Source organism: Schistocerca gregaria, chromosome 10, assembly GCF_023897955.1.
Source record: "Schistocerca gregaria isolate iqSchGreg1 chromosome 10, iqSchGreg1.2, whole genome shotgun sequence".
NCBI lineage: Eukaryota > Metazoa > Arthropoda > Insecta > Orthoptera > Acrididae > Schistocerca > Schistocerca gregaria.
Genome location: NC_064929.1, coordinates 191865719 through 191883543, shown reverse-complemented (window position 1 = coordinate 191883543; position 17825 = coordinate 191865719). Strand labels below are relative to the sequence as shown.

The 17825-nt window shown below is 39.6% G+C and overlaps 1 protein-coding gene across 1 annotated transcript in view; it reads right to left on the bottom strand.

Annotated features, from left to right (window-relative positions):
- Positions 1-250: 250 nt before the first annotated feature.
- Positions 251-17825, bottom strand: part of LOC126293235 (DNA (cytosine-5)-methyltransferase 1-like) — a 161671-nt gene continuing 144096 nt past the window's right edge. Inside the window, exons 21-23 of the mRNA XM_049986355.1 lie at positions 15822-16047; positions 1239-1355; positions 251-1109 (exon numbers count right to left, since the gene is read on the bottom strand). Coding sequence (XP_049842312.1) covers positions 1014-1109; positions 1239-1355; positions 15822-16047 — 439 coding nt within the window. The 3' untranslated portion in view covers positions 251-1013. The remainder of the gene's footprint in view (positions 1110-1238; positions 1356-15821; positions 16048-17825) is intronic.

The following is a 17825-nucleotide window of genomic DNA, read 5'->3' as shown; positions in this document are numbered from 1 at the left end:
TTGAAAGATGCACATGGAAAAAAGCTTTGAACAGTCAGATTTACTTCAAAAAGTTTCAGCTTCATGCATTACCACAAATCTCTTATTAGCTGATTCATATACACGTTTACCTTAAAAGTAATTGTAATGAAACTGCTGTGAGGGGCAATAAGTCTAATTCTAATCTGAAACTGTTCTTCATTTATGTCTAGTTTTCATTTATTAAAGACAAAACAACATAGAAATGTATTGGTAGAAAATATCTATACAAGTAATAGAAGTCCTGCAGTGACTTAACTGACAGTGTCAGTAAACTACTCACTGTCCTATAATTTTACAAATAGTGTTAACCAAATTACATGAGATATCAAAAAGACTTAACTGATAATGTCAGTAAACTATTAGTGCTATGCTACAATTTTACATACATTGCTAATCAAATTATATGAGATATCAAAATGGCATAACTGACACTGTCAGAAAACTATTAGTACTCTCCTATAATTTTACATATAGTTGTAAAGAAATTACTTGAGATGACAAAAATACCACAATTTTATTTAATATATGTTGTGATACTGCCAGGTGTTGAACACAAGGAGAAAACTGTTTTAAGCAACCAAAGATTCTTCAGACATGTGCAATGACAAAAATTCTAAATACCCCACTAGCACATAGCATAAAATAATAAAATAACTTCCACATGGAGTTTGAATTCTTATCAGAAGTTCAGAACACAGCTTTATTTCTGAGATTAAAGCTTTTACCAGAGTTCTGAAAGACACAAAACAAAAACTTTGAAATAATCAGGAAGGAGAGTACACCTTACTATTCACACCTTCTATAAATGAGTAACATCATCTCCCTTTCTTAATGGTTTACATAAATGCTGCAATTTTACACCTGAAAAGTGCATTGACAATTCCTTTGCAAATCCTTGCCTGGTCTATCTTGTGTCATCCTTAATGTCATAGTGTTTCATTATCACTGTTACACCTAAAGCAAAAAAGTAATGAAATTTATTATATTCTTGTTTATTCGCTGCACTGTCTTGCTGTGTGAATTACCAAGCATTTTGCTATTTCATGGCCGACAGCAGCACTCAGTGGTGGTGGGACAGCATTTCCAACCTGAAATACAAAAGTATATGCTTCAAAACCATGGGCACACACCCATGCATCCAGACACACACACACACACACACACACACACACACACACACACACATTGGAATGTTCATTAACTCCAAACTTTCTTACCTGGCGGTACTTATCTGCCATTGATCCACAGAAAATAAAACTATCAGGGAAGCCTTGCACTCTAGCAAATTCTCTAACACTCATTATTCTTGACTGTTTTGGATGAAGAACTCGACCCTGAAAATTGTTAATGTGCAATAGACCAGTTTAATTTCATGATAGGACAATATTTGATCTATGTTGTGATGAAGTTAGGTGCTGAACATGAAATATTGATTTGCATCATACATGTCAAGCAACAACAGCTTAACCTACACAACACAAGAGATAAATACTTCAAAAGAGCTGGAGGTTCAGCCTGGAGTTGATGTACAGGTGATACAGATATAAAACAGAAAACAAATAATCCTCAGAAATTAAAAACAATTGTTTTATACATGTAGCCACTTCCTTGTTTAAACTGAGGTGATCAAAGTCAAGGGATAATGATATACACATATACAGATGACTGTAGTATCATTTACACTAGGTATACAAGGGAAGTGCACTGGCGAAGCTGTCATTTGTACTAAGGTGACTCATGAAATAGTTTCCAACGTGGTTATGGTCACACGACTGGAGTTAACAGGCTCAGAATGAGGAATGGTTGTTGTGAGGAATGGTAGTTGGAGCTAGATGTAGGGGACATTCCATTTTGGATATCATTAGAAAACTCAAAAATCAGATCTCCACAGTGTCTGGAGTGTGCCTAGAATACTAAATTTCAGGCATTACTTCTCAACACAGACAACACAATGGCCTATGATGATCACTTAATGACTGAGAGTATTGACATTTGTGTAGAGTTATCATATGACAAACAAGCAACATTGTGTGAAGATACACAGAAGTCAGTGTGGGACATATGACAAATTATCCTTTAGGACAATGTGGCAAAATTAGACATTATTGGGCTACAGCAGCAAATGGCCAATGAGAGTGGCCTGCTAACAGCACAACATCTCCTGTGGTACCTCTTATGGAAGCAGACCCTGTGAAGACCTGTATCCAAGCTGTCAACAAGGTACTGTGAAGCTGGTATTGGGTCCATAACGGTGTGGGCTGTGTTTACACGGAATGAACTGGGTTCTCTTGTTCAACTGAACCAATCATTGATACTTCAGCTACTTGGAAACCTTTTACTGCCATTTGCGGAATTCAGTGTTCCCAAACAATGACGGAATTTTTATGGATGACAATCCACCATGTCATTGGGCCACAATCATAGTGATTGGTTTGAAGAACATTCTGGACAATTCAAGTGAGTGATTTCGCAAACCAGATCACCTGACATGAATCCCATTTATGGGACATAATCAAGAGGTCAGTTTGTGCACAAAATTCTGCGCTGGCTACACTTTCACAATTATGGACAACTGTAGGGGCAACGTGGCTCAGAATTTCAGCATGGGACTTCCAACAACTTGTTCAGTCCATGCCACATAGAGTTGCTGCACTATGCCAGGTAAAAGGAGCCTTCGCTTGATATTAGGAGGTATCCCCAACTCCTTTCTCCTGTGTGTGTACCAGAAAACATGGAGTTTTAGCATTGTAAGAGTAACCGTATGACTCAGTGGCTAGTGCCACAATATGAGTTCAGAAGTCTCAGCTTTGGTTGCTGGTCAGTACTAGGGTTTTAGAGTCTCTTATCACTTCTTTCACCTCTGAAATGTTTGTTGATGTGAAAAATGCCAAGGTGAACCAGGGTTCAAAGTTCTCGTTAAACTGTCATATCCGCCTATAACTGGAATTTCAAAATCTGGAGGAAGGCAACAGGACAATGCCTAGTAAAGCACCATGATGTTCACAACAATTTTTGGCTAATGACAGCTTTGTGTTAGAGTAAAGGACATATAAAAGAGCCTCCAATTTTACCAGCTGTACAAGTATGAAACCAGAATTTTGTTGCAGTAATTACACACCTGTTGTTTGAAATGGATAAATGATATTTTATTCAAAATATTCTCCATTGCTATTTATATATTTCTCCCACCTCTCTGGTGAAGAGAAACAGCTTTCTGCATCACATTCAATTGTTCCACGAGTTCCTGTTGAGTTAGAGTATCACCTCCATCCAACAAAGCCTGCAATTCATTGTCTTTGAACTTTTTCTGTTGTTTCCCATGCTCATCAATTCTTGCATCAAAATCGCCTCTTTTGAATTTTTTGAACCACTTGAACCACTTGAAACATTGTGCTTTCCCCCAAAGCATGTTCACTGAAAGCTTCGACAAGCATTTGATGCAATTCTGCATCAGTTTCCTTCAAATGATAACAGAAAATCAATGATGTCCGCAGATCATTGTTTGTAGGCACAAAACTCGACATGTTTACAGTTTTGAAACAGGTACCAGTGCACGGAACTTGGGTTACTGTGTGTTGACATTCATCATCAGCCATTAGAGGAAGCAAATGGCACTGCAGATGTGGTCTCATGGGTCCTACACTGACAGCTAGCAACATCTATAGGGGAATTCTGGTTTCATACTTCTACACCTGGCATATTGCACAAAAATTTGTTTCCCATCAATTTAAGGAAACATTGAGATTTTATTGATATTACTCCAATAACGTGATCCACCATGAATGAAAATAACAAGGGAAAGTACATTTTTACAGACTACTGGACATGGGACTCAAGCTTGTAAAAAATCTGCCTGACAGGCAAGGAAGCACCCACAAGACATTGTCAGATGTCACTGTAACTTCATACATGTTGACACCATCAGCTGTCGTGTAGATTATTAGAGCTGCATCTCTCTCTATCAGCTAGAGTGGCCACCACATTGCATTACTGTTGTTCATGTTTAGTATTTTCACCAGCCCTGGTAGGGTATAGAAGGGAGGTGCAATAATAAATTTTGAGTGAATTGGAAACCTCTGAAAGGGAGTACTATTTTTTTCCTGACAGTGTATGTTCTTAGCAGCCTCCAGCCACCAATCTTCATGGAGTGTTGATCCAGCATATGTTTCATGAATGGCAAACAATTCCTGAATAGGACATTTCAAGGTTGTTTGCTTCCGTTCCACAAACAATTAGGGAGTACATTTCTGCTCACAAGCCTTTCAATGCTACAGGTGTGCTCTCTGCATTCCAAGCTGAGTGCACCTCTGTTGTGGTGGGGCTGCTAACTAAATACTGATACCTGTGATGAGTGGTGATGTTCTGGCCATGATGAAATACTTATCATCTGATTTTAAGAAAACTATTCACTGAAAAAATTTGAGTTTTGTACATCTTACAATCCAATATCTTTGCTCAATAGGACTAAATTTCTTTTCATTATTCCACATAGTTACTGCACTGCAGCAAGTTAAGTAAAACATGTACACTACTTTAAAGAGTTTGCAGATGTACAAGTACAGTGCATTAACTTTGTGTATGGTTGATTTTATCTCATACACTTCAATGTATAAAACACAAATAAGATATCAAAATTTTACTTAAAACTGAGAGCAAAATGATATCTCAGTTCATTCTCAAAGTATTGATTTTTATACGTGATGGACAATTGCATACAGTGTGCCCAGTTCTGTCCATAAGGACTTGCTGGCTGCTATGAAATACTTACCATTCAATTTTAAGAAAATTATTTGCTGAAAACATTTGATTTTTGCCCATCTTTTAGTCTGATAGTTTCACTCAAAAAAGGACTGAATTTTTTTTCATTATACTCATACATCATAGTTACTCTACTGCATCAAATGAAATATTATTTAAAATTGAGAGTAGAACAATATGTCATTTATCTTTCAAATTATTGGTTTTTATATTTGATGGACAGTCAATGCACCCATTTCTGTCTCTGTGAATTGGGAATCATGTGGTCGTAACAACTGTATTATTTCATAAACAGTTCAAGATATCAAAACAAGGTATTTTGCAAATTATAGCACACAAAGAGGCACATATGTTATATGATAAATAATCAAAACTTTTTTATTTGCCATGGTATGAAGTAACTTGTCCACAGCCATGTGAAGTTAGTGGTACAGAATACATAAACATGTCAACAGTGCTTCAAGAAAACCCAGGGGTCATGCTTAAACAAGTCCTCATCACCTGTGGGACGATGGAGCATGACGAGTTAACTTGTTCATAAAGGTGGTTTTACATGAGTGACTTATTGGTCAAAATCAACTACTTGAAGGGTTTGCACCTTTTGTACTTGCTTCCAAATCAGCAACCAACCATGATGCAAGTGTGTCTGTGCTGAATGTGGAGTTCTACATTTCTGAATATGCTGCACCCTGCACTTGTGCAGAGACAGGGGATTTAGGAAGCGTCTGCTAACACTGGGAGTTATAACCTATTCTGGTAAAGTTCAGTCCTATTACAGAAATAGATTTTGCGATTTTGTGTCTTTTCAAGCTTTATTGTGTTGTTTTTTGGCACACTGAAAAGTTACACAATGTCCTGGTTTTTTTTTCCTACTAATGTTCTTAGAGAGATGAAACAACTGAAAGCAAAAACTATTTACATTTTACAAGGAAAAAACTACACTATATATAAAAAAGAAAATAAATAGATAAACATGTTTAATGAAAAGTAATTCAACAGCGAAAAAGTCAAAATTATTGGACAAGAAAAATAATTTTGTTGTTGTTTGGCACTTAGCAAGAATATGTGATACAAAGGATAAAGCAAAAATGTGTTATTTACTGCATTTTACATATTGTCTGATGTGTTGGCAAGCATGTATTTTCTCAAGCAAATAAATGTACGTGGTCTGAAATGTTTGGATGACACTTTTCCCACTCTTCAGTTCTCAGGAATGTGAAGAATTTACTACATGACCTGTGACATGAACTTCCACTAGCAATTCTTCTTTGGTCATTAATAACCTCTATTGTCACAGCTCTTTTCCATATTTTGTTACTACGGTTGATTTTTCTGTAAAAAGCATAATCCTTCATAACCTCACTTTCTCCATTCACATGCCAAACTCCACAGCAGACAGCTTTTTCTACACCGGCAATTTTGGTGCCGATGTGTGAAAGAAAATGACCACTCTCCACAGATGAGACTCAGTAAGGGAATAAAATGCCAGAGGTATTGCAGTTGACGCATTTGTCTTGAGTAATCAACTGAGATCAAAAAAATTATTGTATAAAAGGGGCTTAACAGTTAAAAGGGTAAGGGTCACACCTTATACTGATATTGAGAATGATAAAAATGAGTTTGAAATAAAATACAAGGTTTAATCTTTCAATAGTTTTTCCCTAATAAACACCTCCGTAAAGTTCAATAAATTTCCAGTTTTGTCTTAATAATGATATTGGTGGAATTACATTCTGAGTACTTAGGAATCTGAAACTTCCTACAACTTTTATCTCATGACACCTTTGTCTTTTAGACAGCTACTATTTCTACCACCCAACCTCAGACAATCTTCATTCCTTTAATATTTTCCAACTAAATTACATTTTCCTTTACCAATACATCTAGGTTCCTTCTGTACAAAATTGGAGTAAATCTCAAAATATTAAATATTTCACTTTTATACACAATACTTTTTAGTCATCCTCCCTCAGACGAACTTCCTCTCCTTTCCTATCAACACATTGCAGTGAGTTAGCAGAGACTGAGGAAGGAGTATTGTGGGAGTAAAGGATGTGCTGCAAGAATAATTCCCATTTGTGTTACGTAGTTCATAAAAGCTGGTACTGTGGAGAATTATCCAAATGGCACAGGTTGTGAATGAGCCATTGAATTGGAGTAGCTTATGCTTAGCTGCATTTTCTGCCAGTGGATGGTCAACTCTGCTCCAGGCCACAGTTTGGCAGTGGCCATTTGTTCACATTGACAGATAGTTGGAGGTCATGCACACAAAAAACACTGTGCAGAAATTTCAGCAGAACAGGTATACACTGTCCATTAAAAAAGTTTTAGGATTGATTTTATTCTTGCTGTATACAAAAATTAGTGCAGTAACTATGGTGGCAGGTTCAACTAACAACTGCAGACAACGTAAGTGCATTCAACCAGTCAGTTGCAATCAGGCAGTGTTAAGTAGTGGACATGCAACCTTACTGTGTCATCAATGTTCTGTCACAAATCACAAAAGAGAAATGTCTGCACAAATTTGTCCCATGTACAAGGGGCGTTTGAAAAGTCTGTACAAAGTCTGAGAGATGGCACCACCAGCGCGTATCAAGGCCATGTTTAGTCAGTAGCATCTTTGGAAAGAACACACACCAAGTTTCAGCCATATTGGTCTATTTCTTTGTGTTTGGCACTCAAGTGAATCAAAGAAGCTGAGTGACTGTCAAAAAATGGACGAAAAATAATTTTGTGTGGTGATTAAACATTACTTTATGAAAGACAAAATACCTCAAGATACTAAAGAGAAACTTGATAAACATTACAGTGACTCTGCACCTTTGATTAGAACAGTTTATAAGTGGTTTCAAAATTTCCAGAGTGGCCTTATGGGCGCAAGTTATTCTGAACGTTCTGGATGTCCTGTGGAAGTTAAGACTCCAGAAATCATTGATAAAATCCATGATATGGTGATGGATGACAGAAGAGTTAAGGTGCATGAGATTGCTAGTGCTGAGGGCATCTCAAATGAATGTGTACATAATATTTTGCATAAACATTTGGAGATGAGAAAGCTATCCACAAGATGGGTTCCATGATTGCTCAAGCTTGAGCAAAAACGGAATTGTGAAGTGTTGCAAGGATGGTTTGCAGCTCTTCAGGAAGAATCCAAAGGACTTTACACATTGTTTTGTCACTGTGCATGAAACATGGATACATTACTATACACCTGAGACCAAAGAACAATCTAAACATTGGGTTACCAAGAGAGAATCTGCACCAAAACAGGCAAAGACCATTCCTTCGGCCGGAAAGGTTATGGCAGCTGTCTTTTGGGATTCGCAAGGGATAATCCTCATTGACTATCTGGAAAGGTGTAAAACTATTACAGGTGCATATTATTCATTGTTACTGGCTGATTTGAAAACAGAGCTGAAAGAAAATGCCGGCGATTGGACCGCAAAAAAGTCCTTTTCTATCACAACAATGCACCAGCACACACCTCAGTAGTCGTTGTCACAAAATTAATGGAAATAGGATTCCAACTCATTTCACATCCCCCCCCCCTATTCTCCAGACTCGGACTACTATTTGTTCCCCAATTTAAAGAAATGGCTGGCGGACAAAGATTTTATTCAAACGAGGTGGTGATTGCAGCAACTAATAGCTATTTTGCAGACTTGGACAATTCCTATTATTTGGACGGGATTACCAAATTAGAACAGTGCTGGACGAAGTGCATAAGTCTAAAAGGAGACTGTGGAAAAATAAAAAAGGTTTACCTCGAACATGTAAGTAGTTTTTATTTTTGCACATACTTTTCAAACGCCCCTTGTACCTTGACTGCTGAACAAAAACAGTGATACGTAGACACCTGCTATGACCTGATTGAAATACAAAATGCAGACAGTAACCTGGTCAAGTCACATTACTCTAACCACCACCTAAGTTTGACATTGTTGTGCATTAATCACTCATCAATAGCACGTAGCAGCACTACCAGTGGGGCCATATCAGGGGACACGATGCACTCCATCCTCCAGCCTGGATCCTTCCAACAATTGTTACAGGGTATTTGATTTCAGACGTTTCACTCTTTACATGTCAGCAGCCACCTGTCTGATGGAGCATAAAACATTGTTCATCTGAAATAGTCACCTGTCACCATTCAGTGGACGTCCAGTTGCATCACTGATGTGCAATTCCAGCTTTCATCGCCAACGAACAGCAGTCATCATAGGTGCATGAACCGGGCACCTGCTGTGAAGGCCTATATGCAGCTATGTTTGCTGAATGTTCTGCGAACGGACAGTGTTGGTAGCCCTTCAGTTCATCTGGGCAGTCAGCTGATCAATATTTACATACCTGATCACCTGTACACATTTCCACAGCCATCGTTCATGCATGTCGTGTAAGGCCCATTGTGCACCGGTTCTCTCAGTGCCAGTTTTGGATGGTGGTCATTTTTCCACACACAGTATACTTTAACCACAGTGATACATGAACAGTTTACAAACTTACAAGGGAACCTCCCCATCACACCCCGCCTCAGATTTAGTTATAAGTTGGCACAGTGGATAGGCCTTGAAAAACTGAACACAGATCAATCGAGAAAACAGGAAGAAGTTGTGTGGAACTATGAAAAAAATAAGCAAAATACACAAACTGAGTAGTCCATGCGCGACATAGGCAGCATCAAGGAGAGTGTGAGCTGAGGAGTGCCGTGGTCCCGTGGTTAGTGTGAGCACAGAACGAGAGGTCCTTGGTTCAAGTCTTCCCTCGAGTGAAAAATTTAATTTTTTATTTTCAGACAATGATCAAAGTTCAGGTACTCACACATAATCAACTTTGCTCTCCAAAATTCCAGGACATGTTCAGATTTGCTTGGACATACACAGGGTTTGACAGACTACACAAGGAAAAATTTGAAAACATTAAAAACATATGTTTTGACAGAGCTCAGGGAAAACTGTGACTGTGAAACTGTTGCATTCATTTGTTGCGGTTTATGTGACAAACTCATTATGTTTTCATCATTTTTTGGAAGTGATTATCACATCCACAAGAAAACCTAAATCGGGCAAAGGTAGAAGAATCTTTTTTCCCATTCGCCAAGTGTACAAGTTAGATGGGTTGACAACATATTCCTGTCATGTGACGCGCAAGCCGTCACCAGTCTCGTATAGAATATATCAGACGTGTTTTCCTGTGGAGGAATCTGTTGACCTATGACCTTGCGATCAAATGTTTTCAGTTCCCATTGGAGAGGCACGTCCTTTCGTCTACTAACCACACGGTTTTGCAGTGCGGTCGCAAAACACAGACATTAAACTTATTACAGTGAACAGAGACGTCAGTGAACAAACGGACAGATCATAACTTTGTGAAAATAAAGTAAGTAAACTTTTCATTCGAGGGAAGACTTGAGCCAAGGGCCTCTCCTTCCTCAGCTGCTCACGTAACCACGGGACCACGGCACTCCTGAGCTTACACTATCCTTGATGTTGCCTATGTTTTGCATGAACTACTCAGTTTGTATATTTTGCTTATTTTTTCATAGTTCCACACAACTTCTTCCTGTTTTCTCGATCGATCTGTGTTAAGTTTTTCAAGGTCTATCCACTGTGCCAACCTATAACTAAATCTGAGGGGGGTGTGATGGGGAGGTTCCCTTGTTAGCCATTGCCAAAATGGTCCCACCCTAGGCCCAAAAATCAATTATTGTCTTTTGATGTCAAATAAATCATTCTGTTTGCACATTTTCCATGTCTGCTGATATGCTTTGTGTAGCCTCCACTGGTACTGCTGGTACCTGCCATTGATGGGTGGTTAATGCACAGTAATGTCAAACTTGGGCAATGGTTAGAGTAATGTGACTGGACCAGGTAATTGTCCGCATTTTGTATTTCAATCAGATCATGGCAGGTGTCTACATACCACTGTTTTTGTTCAGCAATCAAGGTACTTTCTTTCTTTCTTTCTTTCTTTCTTTCTTTCTTGGGCCCCTTTGTCCCACTCCAACGTGAGGTTGGCTCTGTTATGACAGATTTGGCAGTGTTCATTGCAGAGGGTGGCCTTATGCCCTTCCTGCCGCCACCCCAAACACCCCAGGATGGACGTACTGTAGCCCAGCTGTCTGTGTCTAGTGTAAGTCATGAAATAGTGTGAACGTTTTTCAAATGTCTGTGAGTCATGTAACTGAGGCAGAACTTCGGGACCAGCCTAGCGGGACATGGAAAACCACCTAAAAACCACATCCAGGCTGGCCGGCATACCGGCCCTCGTGATTAATCCACCAGGCGGATTCGATCCGGGGCCAGAACGCCTACCCGAGTCCAGGAAGCAGCGCATTAGCGCTCTCGGCTACCCTGGTGGGTCCATCAGTCAAGGTACATGGGACAAATTAGTGCAGACATTTCTCTTTTGTGATTTGTGACAGAACATTGTTGACACAGTAAAGTCGCATGTCTACTACTTGTGGCATTTCCTACATGATCTTGTCATCCTGAAAGGCACAATGGATCAACAAAAGCATGCATCTATCACTGGTGACCACATCCATCCCTACATGCAGTTCATTTTTTTGTCAGCACAATGGCAACTATCAGCAGGACAATGCAACATGTCAAACAGCTCGCAGTGTATGTGCGTGGATTGAAGAGCATCAAGAGGAGTTTACTGTACTCCTCTGGCCACGAAACTCTGCAGATTTTGACCCAGTCAAGAAACTGTGGGACTGCCTAGAGTGGACTGTTTGCACCACAGATCCTCAACTGGGAAACCTATCACGGCTGGCCACCGCATTGGAGTCAGCACAGCTCTGTATTACTGTCGGTGCCTTCAGAACCCCACTGACTCTCTTCCTGCTTGTCTCGCAATGGTCTGCACTGCGAAATGTGGTTATTCAGGCATTTGAAAAGTGGTCACATTACTATGACTAGACAGTGAATTTTCTGGAAAAAATTATCACAGGTGACATAACATAGTTATCAGCATCAACCAGGCACAAAACAATATAGTACAGAAATTCACACCAATGATCAACGCTCTGATGACATACCCAACATTCAGCCAATTTGATGGGCAAATTGAAAAAGATCACAAAAAAGGCCTTTTCTGACACTTTCACATGGTTGTATGTACATTATGTACATTCTGTGCATTGTAATGAAGTGGGGGCAGACAATGTAGAATACATGAAGCATTAAAACCATAATCTCTTTTGTATCCCGCCTAGAAGATGGTGCATGGGTAGGGGCAGGAGCAGGAAAAATTCAGCAGTACTGCACATATGTAAAAGTGGTTTACTGGTGCATAAAACAAGCTAATACATGGTCACATAACTTGCAATGAGGTACAATGCTGAAACCCATCGTACGTAGAGCAAAGCTGAAGCTAAGTGTGCCGGCCATCTGCTCTGGATCAAATGGGCAGAATCTGTAGCACAGCTCGTAGACCTCCGCAGCACCAGCTAGAGGGCACTGTCATTGGTTTCTCTCGTAGTACCAACTTTAGAACTAGTATTTACGCCGTGGCTTCATAGCTATCAATGCCACAATCTCAACATTTCTTTACCTTTTTATTGTCCCAGTCTCATAAATTTTTCAATTTATGGGGTATGACATGGCTGCTTTCACAGGTGGCCTTGCCCCCGATGCAACGGGATAGGCCTGTGATGTGAGAGGAGTAGAATAAGGTGGGTAAGTGGGTCTTCCACAGAGATATCCTCAACTGAAGTGGCAAGGAGTTGGGAGCGGAAGTGGCACAGGGATGGACCAGATGTTGTGTAGAATGGGTGGGTGTGGAATGCCACTGTAAGAGGGGTAGTGGTCACAGCTGAAGGAGGTCACACATTGGACAGAGGAGGGTCAGGTGAAGTGAATGGGCTCTGATGACTGCAGAACTGCAGTCCTGGTACTGTGTATTCAACCAGCATAATGTAGGTGTGTGTGTGTCTTTGTGTTTGTGTTTGTGTTTGTGTTTGTACTCGTACTCGAGCTCATCTGGAAGCTAGCAAAGTTTTCAGCCTTTCTTGTGTGCCTGACAGCTACTTAATGCATCTGGAATTTGTTGAGTTGTTATCTATATTCCTAAATTAATTACATTTTGTTGTACATACTGTTATTTTCATATAATTTTTTCTTAGTACATTATATTGTTTCTTTGCATGTAACTGATAATGGTACATAAGCTGAAATTGCAATAGTGCAATGAAAACAGTTACAGCTAAAAACTGGAAATAACATGACTTAAGAATTTATAGAGGTTGCGGATGCTTATTACAAGATGAAACAAACTTAAACAATGAAATCTGTCTAAATAGATTGATAGTTGCAGCAGATGGATGACTAATTAGATCATCAGCCCTGTATATCCAAGTCTGACATTTATACCAGGCTTATTTTAATTATCTTCTCCATGAAAAGTCATATAATATCGCAATGTATGGCATATGAACACATTATGCACACTTTTACTAAAAATTCTAGTACTATTTCAATGAGTTTTGACTGGATTTCAATGCTTTTTATTTATGTACCAAAAGCTTAATGGGAATTTGAACACTGTTGCACCATCTTGAGCTAACTTGACAGAGCAAAAATACCATCCATGTTTATTTTTATGAGTATGATAAATAAAAAGAATATGAGTCAAAGCACACAAACACTCAGATGTTTAGGATGGGTGGTAGGGACAGAGCATCGAGTGACATTATACTGAGTGCACTATCCGAAAATTACCTCAAGCAATTAAACAGAGAACCGACTCGTGGAGATAACATCTTGGACCTACTGATAACAAACAGACCCAAACTTTTCAACTCTGTATGTGCAGAACAGGGAATCAGTGATCATAAGGCCGTTGCAGCATCCCTGAATATGGAAGTTAATAGGAATATAAAAAAAGGGAGGAAGGTTTATCTGTTTAGGAAGAGTAATAGAAGGTAGATTTCAGACTACCTAACATATCAAACGAAAATTTCTGTTCCGACACTGACAATGTTGAGTGTTTATGGAAAAAGTTCAAGGCAATCGTAAAATGCGTTTTAGACAGGTATGTGCCGAGTAAAACTGTGAGGGATGGGAAAAACCCACCGCGGTACAACAACAAAGTTAGGAAACTACTGCGAAAGCAAAGAGAGCTTCACTCCAAGTTTAAACGCAGCCAAAACCTCAGAGACAAACAGAAGCTAAACGATGTCAAAGTTAGCTTAAGAATGGCTATGCATGAAGCGTTCAGTGAATTCGAAAGTAAAATTCTATGTACCGACTTGACAGAAAATCCTAGGAAGTTCTGGTCTTACGTTAAACCAGTAAGTGGCTCGAAACAGCATATCCAGACACTCCGGGATGATGATGGCATTGAAACAGAGGATGACATGCGTAAAGCTGAAATACTAAATTCCTTTTTCCAAAGCTGTTTAACAGAGGAAGACCGCACTGCAGTTCCTTCTCTAAATCCTCGCACAAACGAAAAAATGGCTGACATCGAAATAAGTGTCCAAGGAATAGTAAAGCAACTGAAATCACTCAACAGAGAAAAGTCCACTGGACCTGATGGGATACCAATTCGATTCTACACAGAGTACGCGAAAGAACTTGCCTCCCTTCTAACAGGCATGTACTGCAAGTCTCTAGAGGAACGGAAGGTTCCAAATGATTGGAAAAGAACACAGGTAGTTCCAGTCTTCAAGAAGGGTCATCGAGCAGATGCACAAAACTATAGACCTATGTCTCTGACGTTGATCTGTTGTAGAATTTTAGAACATGTTTTTTGCTCGAGTATCATGTCATTTTTGGAAACCCAGAATCTACTCTGTAGGAATCAACATGGATTCCAGAAACAGCGATCGTGTGAGACCCAACTCGCTTTATTTGTGCATGAGACCCAGAAAATATTAGATACAGGCTCCCAGGTAGATGCTATTTTTCTTGACTTCCAAAGGCGTTCGATACAGTTCCGCACTGTCGCCTGATAAACAAAGTAAGAGCCTACGGAATATCAGACCAGCTGTGTGGCTGGATTGAATAGTTTTTAGCAAACAGAATACAGCATGTTGTTATCAATAGAGATACGTCCACAGACGTTAAAGTAACCTCTGGTGTGCCACAGGGGAGTGTTATGGGACCATTGCTTTTCACAATATAAATAAATAACCTAGTAGATAGTGTCGGAAGTTCCATGCGGCTTTTTGCGGATGATGCTGTAGTATACAGAGAAGATGCAGCATTAGAAAATTGTAGCGAAATTCAGGAAGATCTGCAGCGGATAGGCACTTGGTGCAGGGAGTGGCAACTGACCCTTAACATAGACAAATGTAATGTATTGCGAATACATAGAAAGAAGGATCCTTTATTGTATGATTATATGATAGCAGAACAAACACTGGTAGCAGTTACTTCTGTAAAATATCTGGGAGTATGCGTGCGGAACGATTTGAAGTGGAATGATCATATAAAATTAATTGTTGGTAAGGCGGATACCAGGTTGAGATTCATGGGGAGAGTCCTTAGAAAATGTAGTCCATCAACAAAGGAGGTGGCTTACAAAACACTTGTTCGACCTATACTTGAGTATTGCTCATGAGTGTGGGTTCCGTACCAGATCGGGTTGACGGAGGAGATAGAGAAGATCCAAAGAAGAGCGGCGCGTTTCGTCACAGGGTTATTTGGTAACTATGATAGCGTTGCGGAGATGTTTAACAAACTCAAGTGGAAAACTCTGCAAGAGAGGCGCTCTGCATTGCGGTGTAGCTTGCTCGCCAGGTTTCGAGAGGGTGCGTTTCTGGATGAGGTATCGAATATATTGCTTCCCACTACTTATACCTCCCGAGGAGATCACTAATGTAAAATTAGACAGATTAGAGCGTGCACGGAGGCTTTCAGACAGTCGTTCTTCCCGCGAACCATACGAGACTGGAACAGGAAAGAGAGGTAATGACAGTGGCATGTAAAGTGCCCTCCGCCACACACCGTTGGGTGGCTTGCGGAGTATAAATATAGATGTAGATGTAGAACAAATAAAAAAATGTTTACTGAAGTTCAAAATGTATGTAATACCTGTATTCCTGATGGATCTGGATTTGTTGTTATTGTGCTGAAGAAACCATTCCAGTTTACACGGCCAAACCGCCCTCGCCAATTGTTGTGGTCATAGGCAGTGTGAACATAGGACCAAGGGATAAGTGTGTTATTCTGCTTGTATGCTGGATCACATTCCTTGCCTTCAGCACAAGGACAAACACCACGCAACTGTCCACTTCTTGGGTCGTAGTTGGTATATATGCTGCAAGTTAAAGGAATATTTTGGACTAAAATAAACTACTTAATAAATCAGTTTTAATATTTTTCACACACACACACACACACACACACACACACACACACACACACAATTTTTCATTATATAAATGAAGTTAAAACTTTTCACTGCACAGTACAATGTTACAAATTCCCTATTTGCAAGATACAGCAGCATTAAAAAAAAAAAAATAATAATGCAAAGTTTTCCACTCTTGTGTGTGTCATAAATTCTACAAGGTGTACAACTTTTCTTCTGCCATTTTTTCCCCAACATTTGGAGCAATGTCTGGAGAATACGGCGGGTGGGGTAGGACTTCCCATTTTAACGTTTACAAGTATATTCTGACCTCTTTTGCAACATGGGGTTGAGTGTTGTCTTGCTACAAAATCACTTTATCGTGCCTCTCACTGTATTGTGGCCATTTGTCTTTTAATGCTCTGCTCAAACATTAACTGCATTTGATAATGTGCACCTTTGATTGTTTCATTTGGTTTTAACACCTCATAGTATATGACACCGAGTTGGTCCCACCAAATGCAGAGCATGATCCTGAAGCCGTTGATGTGGAAGCATGGCCGGGATAGCCCCATGATTATTTGCATTTAGGGTTATCGTAATGAACCCATTTTTTTGTCCCTGGTCACAATGCGATGCAGAAATCCCTTCTGTTTTTTCCTCTGAAGCAACTGTTCACAAACACACAAATGCCGTTCAACGTCTCTTGGTTTCAGCTCACACGGGACCTAAGTCCCTTCTTTCTGAATCATGCCCATAGCCTTGAGATATTTTAAAATGGCTTGCTGTGTCACTCACACTAATTGTGCCAATTCTTCTGGAGTTTGACATGAGTCTTCAATCAACAATGTCTCCAATTCTGCATCTTTGAAAACATTCTCTCTTCCACCACTATGTTGGTCTACGACGTTAAAATCGCTGTTCTTGGAGCATTGAAACTACTCATGACGCATTCTTTCACTAATAGCATCCTTAACATATGTACCTGAGAGCATTCAATGAGACTCAGCTATTGTTTTCTTCATTTTGAAACAAAACAGTAACACCTCCCACAAATTGCGACAATTAGGCTCATAAACTGACATTTTCAATCAAGAACAACTTTACGATGCAGACACAAATCGACTAATGTTTGAAGATGTTATGTTGACCAAGGTCCAAGATAACTGCCTGACATCTGTGATCTGCTTCTTTCGACCGCTACTTACCGTTGTCGCCACCTATCGGCAAACAGCGGAAGCAAAGTTGTACACCTTGTAATTTGCTAGCGGGTCTTATGTCACAGTCTCCAAACTCACCAGCTCCATAAGCTCAGCTACTCAACCTGCTAATCCCTGCCATTGCCCATGTAAATGAAAACTTATCACTTGAGTCTATTGTTGGATACAAGCGTACCACATCAGCGTAGAAAGGAGGGCGAGTACACGCATTCGCAAAGATAACAGAGGACTCCTGGCACTGCCACCACATACACAGCTGTTGGACATGACTAGCAGTGAATATTATTCTGTTTGCAGATAAATATAAATATATATTCATATATGTAAGATTGAATGTATATGTCTAAAAACAAAGATGATGTAACTTACCAAATGAAAGCGTTGGTATGTAGATAGACATGTGTCTTCGTTTATTTTTCCCAAGTGGAATGTTTCCCTCTATTATATTTATTGAATGTATATGTATATATGCAAGTATGAGGTGTGTGAGAAAAATGATAAGACTGACAACACTGTGAGTGATCT